This window comes from Brassica napus, chromosome A4, assembly GCF_020379485.1.
Source record: "Brassica napus cultivar Da-Ae chromosome A4, Da-Ae, whole genome shotgun sequence".
NCBI classification, from domain to species: Eukaryota; Viridiplantae; Streptophyta; class Magnoliopsida; order Brassicales; family Brassicaceae; genus Brassica; species Brassica napus.
In genome coordinates, this window is record NC_063437.1 from 19,978,233 (window position 1) to 19,990,141 (window position 11,909).

The 11,909-nt window shown below is 32.5% G+C and overlaps 1 protein-coding gene across 3 annotated transcripts; it reads left to right on the forward strand.

The window, feature by feature from the left end:
• The first annotated feature begins 7,042 nt into the window (after positions 1 to 7,042).
• Positions 7,043 to 11,801, forward strand: LOC106447526 (protein NRT1/ PTR FAMILY 5.1). 3 transcript variants are annotated; one of them, XM_013889464.3, is made up of 4 exons: positions 7,043 to 7,386; positions 7,494 to 7,731; positions 9,453 to 10,009; positions 10,831 to 11,801. In XM_013889464.3, the coding sequence occupies exons 1-4, from the start codon at positions 7,274 to 7,276 to the stop codon at positions 11,696 to 11,698; spliced, it is 1,776 nt and encodes a 591-aa protein (XP_013744918.2). In that variant the 5' UTR covers positions 7,043 to 7,273; the 3' UTR covers positions 11,699 to 11,801. The 3 variants fall into 3 exon arrangements, with proteins under 3 accessions (XP_013744918.2, XP_013744919.2, XP_048634610.1); XM_013889465.3 differs by having other exon boundaries at positions 7,044 to 7,379; positions 7,514 to 7,731; XM_048778653.1 differs by lacking the exons at positions 7,043 to 7,386; positions 7,494 to 7,731 and adding an exon at positions 7,754 to 9,275 and having other exon boundaries at positions 9,319 to 10,009.
• Positions 11,802 to 11,909: the final 108 nt, after the last annotated feature.

Consider the following 11,909-nt stretch of genomic DNA (forward strand, 5'->3'; position numbering starts at 1 on the left):
TAATGGCAAGCGATTTATTCAAGCTCGGAATAAAAAGATTGCAGTTTGGACAAGACCTCCTGCTGGTTATCTTAACTGTAATGTTGATACATCGTTCGATCATTCATTTGAATATGTCTTCTAAAAATGTGTATTCATGTAATTGTTTAGAACTTTTTTCCACCATTTTTTATTAGTTCGATTAGTGAAACTTTAATTTTGAGAAATGCATAGTAGAGACTATTTATAGATTTTAAAAATCTGTTTGAATAGTCATAACTCTTCAATTTGAATAGTCGCATTCTTCCAATTTAAAGATAGTTATTTTGAAAAAATACTTATAAGAATAGTCACAACTTTTCACTTTTTAAAAGATACTTATATGAAAAGTCACAACCATTAGACAATTTTTAGAAAAGACACAACCTTACAACATTAAACTTTTAGAAAAGATACAACTTTTTAGATATATTTTACAAAAGACACAACCTTTCAACATAAGTAGATTCATAACCTTTGGAATTAATTGGGATTGCTATTATTAGTAGATATGGTTTATTAGATTTACAACCCATACAAGATAGGGATACCATTGCTGAAAAGAAAGAAGTAAAGTTTAAACCAAAAAAAAGAAAGAAGTAAAGTTAGCGCATGGAAAACCCCCACGTGGTCAAGGCCGTCCCGTCCTCGCGTCCACAACCGGCCGTTGGAAGGCTTGCTCATTCCTCCTCGGTATTTTAGTAATCACAAGTCACTATTCTCATCATATTATACCAGTACTTAATATTAGTTAATGGACTAAAGAGCATATTAATCGCTTCAGTTTAATTTATTCACAATCTTTATATAGTCTCATATGTGTATGAGAAGGGTATGAAGCGTTTGAGTGGATGGCGTTTTACGAAATAGCTTCGAACTTAGTGAATTATTTGACAGCAAGACAACACGAAGACAAGATCTCTTCGGTTAGAAATGTGAATAATTGGTCCGGTGCGTTTGGATCACGCCGATCGCCGGAGTACATCGCCGACTCATACATCGGCCGCTTCTGGACTTTTACTGCTTCCTCTCTAATCTACGTCCTGGTATTTCTACAGTATCTCCTTCTTCCTTTTATTTTGGGATATTAAATTGAGATTTAAATTAACTAAACTATATAGTAACGAATTCACGACGTTCAGAAAAAAAAAACATATTTACCCACTAAAATAAGTATTTACTATGCATAAAATATATCAAATAATCTAATGAAATACACGAAACCTAAACCTATAAAGTTTAATCAGTATAAAATACCGTGAAATCAAATATTCATTTTATAAAAATATTTAAAATAATTAAAAAATTAGTAACATATAATTATATTAGTTTATAAAAATTTTCATGCTTTGAACAAAAGAGTAAATCCAATTGGCTTTAAATTATGTTTCCTTTCTACAAAATTTTATTACGGTTGGTCAAAATTTCTGCACTCGAATAACAACAAAAACAAAGTCTAAAATCAGGGTCATTAAACTCGATCGAACATGGTATAAATATTAAATGAGAAATTTTCTAGAATGACCACATATTTTTTTATCATAAATATAGCCTCTAATGATCAAAATAACCAAATGTACCATTATAGACACTTATAGTTCTCTTTAGGATTAACTAATTTAGACTTATGGTTTACATTTAAGAGGTAGAATTTTGGAGGTAGGGTTTAAAATTTTAAAATAGTTTTAAAATATGAATTTTTGAATTTCAAAAAGAAAAATTGGAAAAAAAAAATCAAGAAAACAAATTCAGAAAGAACAAGAACTATAAAAATTCGAATTTAGGACATCTAATTCGAAAACTATATTTTTATTATTTTTCTTTTATTTAAATTTATTTATGTATAAAGTAAGAAAATAAGAGTCGTTTATCTCTTTAATGAAACTTCTATTGGTTATTTTCTCTTTCTATTATCTTTTGCTGAAAAAACCTATTTATGGTCATTTGAGAGAATTACCAATAACAAAATGGTCTTAAAATAATATATGGGAAGAACCAGTACTGCATCCGATCCGAATCGACAATCAAATGAATATCAAAAAAATATTTGAACTGATTTGATTAGTATAAATACTTCGGATATATTTATGTGAAATTCTTTCAAATGGTTCTGATTTTTTTTTTTAAAAGAATCCTCAAAGAGGAAAATGATCAAAAAGGTTCATTCAATAGTCAAAAGACTTTTATATCCTAACTTCATAGATACATAAATATAAATAATTATTTAAATAAAAAAGAAAAATTTAAACTTTTTATAGTTTTAGAATTATACATTTTTAAATTTGAAGTTTTTAAATTTGTTTTCTTTTTAAAAAATTTCTTTTTCAAATTTTGTTTTGAAATCTGAAAATTTGTTTTGAAACTATTTTTAATTTAAAAAAAAATAAAAGTATTTGTTTATTTTTTTAAAAATACTAAACACATCCCTTAAAAACTAATGTAGCTTCTCACTGGAAACTAGAGTGTTTCATGGTTTGTAATAAGATCTATGAATGTTTATATGCATATAATATTTAGCTTTAGCTTTTATTATTTTGTCAGAGCTAACATTGATATGAAAGTTTAGTTATTTATTCAGATTTTATTAAGATGGGTCATATATACAAGAGTCATTGAAGTCATATGCCCAGAAACAAAATATGGATCTGCCCATCTACTACGCTGAGAGACAAAGCATTGCACATGTTTAGTTTTTTGATGTAATGAGTAAGTTTACATTTTGTGGACAAAATTTTCAATGTTATGAATTCATTCCGACACTAAAAGGTAAAAATAGTTGAACAGACCGTTGAAAATTAACATTGACTACATTGTATGTTCAGCATGTAAGGAAAAACTGCACACAAATCATAATTGGCTTCACTGAGGCCGTATCTTCCTTATAAAAATCATGCTAATTGGTAGTCCCATCTTTCGTTTTACCCAAAACAATATCACTAACCGAACTCTATGTGTAGAATATATATCTGAAGGACCACTGTCGAGATGAGCTCTTTCCTCCGAATTCATATTCAAGAAATTGTAAAAGTATAGGACAGATTCTACTTGAGACAGATATTTTCAACTAAGTCCACTATCAATTCATGTGAGTTACATGTGGAAAGCAATTGGATCATGTTACATCTGAAAATGTTTTCCTCCGCATCCATATACAAGAAATTGCAAAAGTATAGGACATATTCTACTTGAGACAGATATTTCAACTAAGTCCACTATCAATTCATGTGAGTTACATGTGGAAAGCAATAGGATCATGTTGCATCTGAAAATGTTTTAAATCTCAGTGCACCAGTAAAAACCCATCATTAGTTGGCCGCATCATTAGTTGGCCGGAGCGTTGTAGTCCGCCGAATTCAGGCATCGTAGGTGCAAAAAAGATAAATTCACTATCAAGATTGACATCTGGGAGGTGCACGGTCAAAGGCCCGCGGTATGGTACCCATTTTAGGATTGAAAATTACTTTTTTAGGATAACTATACATTTCTAAAAGAAAAGGCAAATCAAATTTTGAGTCTCTTATAAATATGAACTAATGGATTGTAAAATTATTCATTCACATAATAATTTACAAACCTTAAATAGGTATGTAATTTGCCTCAATCTTTTCAATTTGTATCATCTCTCATTATTGCCTTGACTGAAATCACTATATTCTTTCGTAGTTTATGACCACATGTTCACATAGACCCTAGCAAGTGGCTTCAAATTGTTATACTAGTGTGGTATCTGAGTTCTTCCTTCTAAATCTACCTTTAGCTACTGTTTATCTTTGATATTTCAGATGCAGCAAAAGAGAAAGCGTAAGGCAACATATTGTCGAGAAGCAAAGAGTTTTACTTCAAAGAGATTGATGGATTAGAGCTGCAAGAAGTTGAGGTAACATTAAGCACCGGCCTAGAATAGTTATAGAGCAAGTAAAATTTCCTTTTTTTCTCATCCTAAAAAGACAAGACAATGGTCCACAAGCAAAATTTCGTGATAGCCTCTGTTTAATTGGCCCATTAATACACACATGCCCAACTTTGCGTATATGGTGGTAGATAGACATGAAAGGGCAGAAGCTGAGCCATAAATCATAATAATAGAAAGCTTAGGAATCTTGGAATGGTGGAACCAACAAGGTCCTGTCAAGTTGAGTAATCTGTAGGAAACATTATCCTTAATAGTTTTAACAGTATGTACCACTTTGCCACTGACTATGTTGTGGTCAAGATAAGTAAAGAGTATAATATGAAATGTGAAAGAATCTTTTTTCTTATTAGTGGTTATACGTATTTGAACCCTTGAATTTTCCTCAGTGTCCTTCTCATAGATATCTTTATAGGTAAGATAAAGTTACCTCAAGATCATGTTTCAACTCTCAGCAAGTTGCAATATGTAGCCAACGAGCAAGCTTGTCAAATCATTTTCAAACGTATCCTTAACCCTAGTGCACTTATTTTTGATCATTTACTCTCTTTTGTACTGTTTGCTCTATTACCACAACTCTTGATCAAATGCTACTAAAACGTCTCGCGTTTTTCTCGTGTGTTTCTGGACTTGTTTTCGAGGATTGTTCACGACAGTCGCAGTAAATATAGCGACCACATAAGATTCCGCGGGACCGGAAAACGTCATGGTAAGATTCAGTATTGTCGGAAATATTGAATTTATGATGAAGAGATTATGTTATGTTTTACGAACCTAAATTATGTAAATCTCACAAACATTTTTGCTAAAAAATTTTTTTATTACAATATATAGATATTCTTCACAAGATTTACAACCCATAAAAGATAGTGATACCATTGAGGAAAAGAAAGAGAAGTAAAGTTATCGCATCGAAAAAATCACTCATGATTTGGATTTTGGACCCAACGTCATTGTAAAATGTGCACTCTTTTTTTTTTCGATTCATGATTTGGATTTTGGAGTGCACTCTTTTACGGTAAAGTCAAATTTAAAAAGGCTTGGAACCATTTTTGAACCTTTCCTTCTTTAGCTATGTTTGTTACGTGTTGTTCTCAGCATCTCTTGCTCCATAATGTCTGAGCGATCATCAAATAACTAAACCATTTTCGTCATTTTGTAAACAATTTTTGAGATTCTTTCACGACATATCCTATGCAAATAAATGGTTTATCTGAAAAAAAATTTCAAAAAAAATGTTTAATCTGCTTCATATGTTTTACCATTTTCTGCAGCTTTTAAAATTATTTGAATATATTAATCTACACCTATTTGAAAGAATGAATTTAAAAAAATAATAATAATACATACCTATTAATTTGAAATACTATTCACTAGACTATTACTATTTAAGCTGAGTACTAGGCTTCTAGCTATCAGATTCAGGTAAATGGTAAATAGGAAATTAAGCTCAGTTCTAGGCTTCTAGCTCTCAGATTCAGGTAAATGGTAAATCGGAAATTTGTTGCTAGAAAAATTTAAGATGTAAATGTAAGGTATACCAAATGATCTTAAGGCGTTAGATGCATTTATTGAGAATACCTAATCAAGCTCGATTTATGCATTTTTCCCTTTCTCTCTTTGTGAAGACAAAGGACCATCAAGGCTTAACTCCTAAGGTGGGGGGCAAGATATCAATAGCTTTTTGGACCACGCTCTCTATCGTTCCAATTCTATTGGATGCATCAAACGCGTCTTTGGACCACAGTCAGTTGCTTTTGATTTTCACTGCAAGTTTTTCGTTCTTCATGTTTAAAACAGGTTGGGAATGTCTCAGAAAATTTACTTTCGATCCAAAGTATTTGAATGTCAGCAAGTAAAAAGTTCATACATAATCGTTTGGTCTTGCTTCTTAGGAAACAGTTTGAAGGCTATAGTATCAAACAAGACTAGAAACACGAATGGATTATTTCAACATTCTTTTTTTGTAAGTTCCATGATTTAAGAAACACTTAAAAAAATAAAGAAGCTATATGCTGATTTGTATCCCGTACAAATCTAACCCATGTTATGCTATGCATATATCATTTCCATGTCAGTCGTCTTAGATAGTGCACGTGCGGTATTAAGATCGTTGGTTGTATTTCTGACGAGGCTAAAGAAGCTCATAAATTCATAATATCGTTATAGAGTTAAGAAACTTAAGCAACTCGGAACATGTAGAATACATAACTCGCACCAATTAGCATCATTTATCTTGAAAATCTGATTTAGTGAGGGAAAACAATTTCCTCCTACCTTTTCCATAATTCCATTCAATTAAATTCGTAATTAAAAAACACGTACAAAACTACTAAAGAGCTAGTATAAAATGGACAACTAAAATGAATGAATGAAACAAGATAGGCGAAATAAATATACAACAAATTTATCTTTAGACAATTTTTAAAATTACTTTCATTAATAGGTAACTAGAGAAAAATTAAGTTCTTAATTTTGTTCATTTAAACCTTTTATTATAAGCATCGAGAGAACATACGGCAAATAAATGTAGTGAGTTCTTTTGTACAAGGAAAAAGATGAATTCATATGGTTTATTGAGTTTATTTCCTTTTTCTTTAGTGACAGGATGGCATAGGTTTACTAAAGGCATGATTAATCCAGACTCTTAATTTGGAGTTCTTAATTTATGATTTGACATTTTTTTTATTTTTATTTTATTTTTTCACACTTTTCGGTTAAAAGCCGGCTCTTATATCTTTTATTTAAGAGACGGTTTTTAGTTTTTCTTAGTTAAAAGCTAAAAAACGGTTTTTAACCGAAACTAAAAACTCTACCCTAAGAGTCCGGGCTAATCATGGTCTGAGTGATCTTTGTCAGTAGAACAAAAAAAAAGTCATCATCGCAACCTGTTGCTGGCCAGAAATTTTCGGCTCAATATATATGACTTTTATTTTGTATTTTCTACCATATTTAACTTATAATACAGAATGGACCAATTAAATATCGTATATACCATCCAAAGGTTTATAATGTGATGATGATGGTGGTGGTTACATGACCAAGATGATGACGGCATTAATGAAAAGGAAACAAAAAATCTAGCGCTGGCGTTATATATATCACATACTTGTTCTTGTAAAGAGTAAGACAAGAGCTAAGCTAAGCTAATCTTTAAAACCTGTCTTTCAATTATTTTTCTTCAAATCCTCATTAATAAAAAAAGAAGAGACACCATGCAACCTTAAACTGTTTCCCCATAGTCTATCTTCACAGACCTGACTTCTTATAGCTCTTTTAATCCTCACAATATTTCCAAAAATATCCCAAAATTATCAAAACTTTTACAAAAATTTAATAAAATTAATGGAGGCTGCAAAAGTCTACACACAAGATGGCACCGTCGACCTCCAAGGCCGTCCCGTCCTCGCGTCCAGGACCGGCCGTTGGAAGGCTTGCTCATTCCTCCTCGGTATAGAGTAATCTCAAGTCACTATTCTCAATATATTGTACCAGCTAAATGAGTTTAATGGATTAAAAAGCATATTAATTGCTTCTGTTTAATTGATTCTAAATCTTTATTTAGTCTTGTATGTGTATGTGAAGGGTATGAAGCGTTTGAGCGGATGGCGTTTTATGGAATAGCTTCGAACTTGGTGAATTATTTGACAACAAGACTACACGAAGACACGATCTCTTCGGTTAGAAATGTGAATAATTGGTCCGGTGCCGTTTGGATCACGCCGATAGCCGGAGCGTACATCGCTGACTCATACATCGGCCGCTTCTGGACTTTTACTGCCTCCTCTCTCATCTACGTCCTGGTATTTCTACAATCCCTTTTTCTTTCTTTTATTTTGGGAATTAAACTGCGACTTAAATTAACGAAACTATATAGTAACTATTTCACAACGTTCAGAAGGAAAAAAAAGTATATATGCAGTTATACAATCTCTCTATTTTGCTTATGACAATTTAAGTTTCTGCTTTAGTTAACTGCCCGTTTAAAGTTAAATTTGTCCCAAACCCCAGTGGTGTGTTCTTGAATTTTTATATTTCTAAAGTCTTATTTTTTCCTTAATAATGGTATGTGTCTGATTTTCCTTCCATTTTTATATTTACTTTATGAAAAATTGTTTTGTTTCGTCATGATAAAGTACTAGAGATGTGTGTGTTTGTCGAGTTCTGGACGTACGATCAGATATGGTCCGTGAATATTTATCCAAGAAGACAATGCCACAGAAAATATAATTTGGATTTTTTTATTCGACGTATTAAATATATTAAGGATAATATGAATATCCTAGTTTTTGTTGAAGTGGATATATGTAGAGAATATTACTAAGAAGGATCATAATTTCCATATATATTTAAATTCTCATTTTTAAGAGAATTTTTTAAAGTATGAGAAATATTCCCATATATTGAATAAATCAAACTTTTAAAATATATATAATTTTATCAAGATACTTAATATTTACGATCAGTTAGTAGATATCGTATACTTAAAATTGAAATTCTCCCATTCTAATATCGTATATTAATAAGGGATCTATTAATAATTACAAGTTAATTTACGAATGAGCAGAATTGAGTATTTATAGATTGAATTGCGTATATATGTATGTGTAGCAGTTAATGTTACGCAATAAATGAAATGATAGGTTTGGTGCAGATTTACTAAACTTAAACAAAAGTAAAGTTTATATTTCTGTATGACAGTTAATGGGTTTTTACATCACCTTGACGGCTGTTTGACAGCACTTATGAGATATTCATCTGTTGTTTCAGAATGCCGTTAAAAGACATTTACAAATGTAGTTATTTCTTACAAAACTAGAATACCTTTCTGATCATTTGGCACTTATATACAGATTTAAATAACCACAGGCTTGAGGTCTAACACGTTTCTCTGCGTCTACGTAGACGACGTGTCGGAGTTTAAGCCACCAGTTAACGCAAACTCCATTTATTTATTTTTGAAATTTGCTTAATGTTCGTCTGATACGTTGTTTTCCGTACATATTCAAGAGGGCCCACAATTTCCACTTTCCTTCAATTTTATTGGTTTTCCAGTAAACACGTATCTTATCAAGATCTATATAAAATATATGAGAAAAATAAACTTATCAGCCCCAATCACGAAATGACTTTTGTTAGATCACATCTTATCATGACATATAAAAAGAAAAACTCAATAACCAGTCAATAGTTTATCCAAGTCGATGAACATTTGATTCCCTGACTATTGAGACTGACATGACTCATGAAGTGCCTTCGACCGATTAATTGCACGTACTTCCTCGATTCAATACTATTTCAAACGCCAAACTTATTAAAATGTAAACACAAAGATTAATTCCTATAATTTTTTTTGAACTGATTTTTTTTGAACTGATTAATTCCTATAGTTACATTTACAGTTACAAGAAATTTGGATTTACACACCAGAGATGGTTCTTAAAAAGATGAAAACAAACAAAACTATATAACTAACACACGATATGTCTACATTTTGAGATCTAGATCATGTTTTTGTTTGCAGGGGATGATTCTCTTAACAATGGCGGTAACAGTAAAATCCTTAAGACCAACATGCACAAACGGGGTATGCAACAAGGCATCCTCTTTGCAAATAGCATTTTTCTACACGTCTCTCTATACCATAGCCATTGGAGCAGGTGGAACAAAACCAAACATTTCCACATTTGGAGCAGACCAATTCGATAATTATAGCATTGGAGAGAAAAAACAAAAGGTTTCATTCTTCAATTGGTGGATGTTCAGCTCCTTCTTGGGTGCATTATTCGCGACATTAGGACTTGTCTACATCCAAGAGAATCTTGGATGGGGTTTAGGTTATGGCATCCCTACCGTAGGACTCTTGGTTTCTCTCGTTGTGTTCTATATCGGAACACCATTTTACAGGCATAAGGTCATTAAATCAGACAATATAGCTAAAGATTTGGTTAGAGTCCCTATTGTGGCATTCAAAAACCGAAAGCTTCAATGTCCTAGTGACATTTTGGAGCTTCATGAGTTTGACTCCCATTATTACAAAAGCACTGGTAAACGTCAAGTTCATCAGACTTCCACTTTCAGGTCAGTGTTGCATACCATCTCATCAGTGAATTTAATTCTATTTCAAATTCTGATTCTAAATGGATAATCTTTTTTTTTTTTTTGCCAATTACAAATGATTACTTCTATTTTTAAAAATTGGAAAAATAAATTAAAAATAGAATGTAAATCAACTTTTAACTCCTTTTTTTTTAAATATCATTTTTGCTTATGGCGCATGAAAACATATTGTTATATTATAAAGAAAAAAAATACGCAAGGGGATGCTTGTAGCTTGATTCCTTGACAGAAAATTAAAAACTTCCAGTAGGACCATTTGATAAAAAAAAATCTACCAAAATTTTGCCTTTGTCTCTGGTGGTAATGACGTGGAACATATGCAATGTTAACTTTTGTTTTTATTTATATATATTTTCCAATCTAATGTACTTGCTCTGTAGAATCTTGTATTGGATGGTCCCTAGTTCCACTTTCTCCACGTTAATTTGTCCTCCAATACCGTCCCACTACAGTTTCTTGCTAGAATCATTACAAAACAACTTATTAGTATGAAAAACTTAACCCCAAAATATTGAAATGATATCATGTGGGTAGCTTACTTTGTGGATAATATGTATATTAAGCATCAAACATTAGTTTGGGAACTGATAAGACATACTCCTTCATGTAGGTGCCTACTTTTTATGGCTAAAATAAGTCTAGCTATTTTATAGAATCTACATCTAGGAATGTTCACCATTTCACCGACCTTTATTTCTAGACAATTCCTAGAAAAATCTTGGACAAGACATAGAGTCATGTTTTGAATGAATAAATGAATAATTTGGGTATTGCTATTACAGGTTCTTGGATAAAGCCGCCATTAAGTCATGTTCCAGAGAGTCACCTTGTACGGTGACAAAAGTGGAAGTGGCAAAGCGGGTACTAGGGCTTACGTTAATATGGCTTGTCACTTTAATCCCAAGCACCTTATGGGCACAAGTCAATACTCTCTTCGTCAAACAAGGGACCACGCTGGACCGGAAACTCGGATCAGACTTCCAAATCCCTGCGGCTTCTCTTGGAAGCTTTGTTACTCTCTCAATGCTTGTCTCAGTGCCAATGTATGACCAATACTTTGTTCCCTTCATGCGCAAGAAAACCGGAAACCCTAGAGGGATCACTATACTCCAAAGGCTAGGGATAGGGTTTGTGATCCAAATTGTTGCAGTTGCTGTTGCTTCTGCCGTCGAGGTCAAGAGGATGCGCGTAATAAAGGAATTTAATATAACTAGCCCGAAACAAGTTGTGCCAATGAGCATTTTCTGGCTGCTCCCTCAGTACTCTCTTCTAGGCATTGGGGATGTGTTCAACGCGATTGGTTTGCTTGAGTTTTTCTACGATCAGTCACCCGAGGAGATGCAGAGCCTTGGAACGACGTTTTTTACAAGTGGAATCGGTCTAGGAAACTTCTTGAACAGTTTCTTGGTGACTATGATTGATAAAATCACGAGTAAAGGGGGAGGGAAGAGTTGGATTGGGGATAATTTGAATGATTCTAGGCTAGATTACTATTATGGGTTTCTAGTGGTGATTTCGGTTGTGAACATGGGATTGTTCTTGTTGGCAGCTAGCAAGTATGTCTACAAGAGTGATGATACGAAAGAGTTTGGTGGAGGATGTGTTCAAATGGAGGCCAAGGCCTTAGACACATCTCCTCTTACTCTTTGATTGTAACAATGAGAGATCTGTATATATATGGGTTTCTAGAAAATTTGTATGTTGTGGTATTCTGCTTAACATGATATGAATAAAACTTCAGTGTTTATTCTAATCAACCAATTAATACTTGGAAGAACCAAGTTGTTTCTCAAGTTATGTGGTTTTGTTCTACTTGTTGAACACAAATCGATTGGGTCGCATTTATACTAACATTGAAGGA

Excerpts from the sequence above, each read along its gene's own strand:
- LOC106447526 (XM_013889464.3), top strand. The coding sequence starts at position 7,274 with ATGGAGGCTGCAAAAGTCTACACACAAGATGGCACCGTCGACCTCCAA. Across the intron at positions 7,387-7,493 it reads TCATTCCTCCTCGGTATAGA|TCTTGTATGTGTATGTGAAG; the intron begins GTAATCTCAAGT and ends ATCTTTATTTAG. Across the intron at positions 10,010-10,830 it reads CATCAGACTTCCACTTTCAG|GTTCTTGGATAAAGCCGCCA; the intron begins GTCAGTGTTGCA and ends TTGCTATTACAG.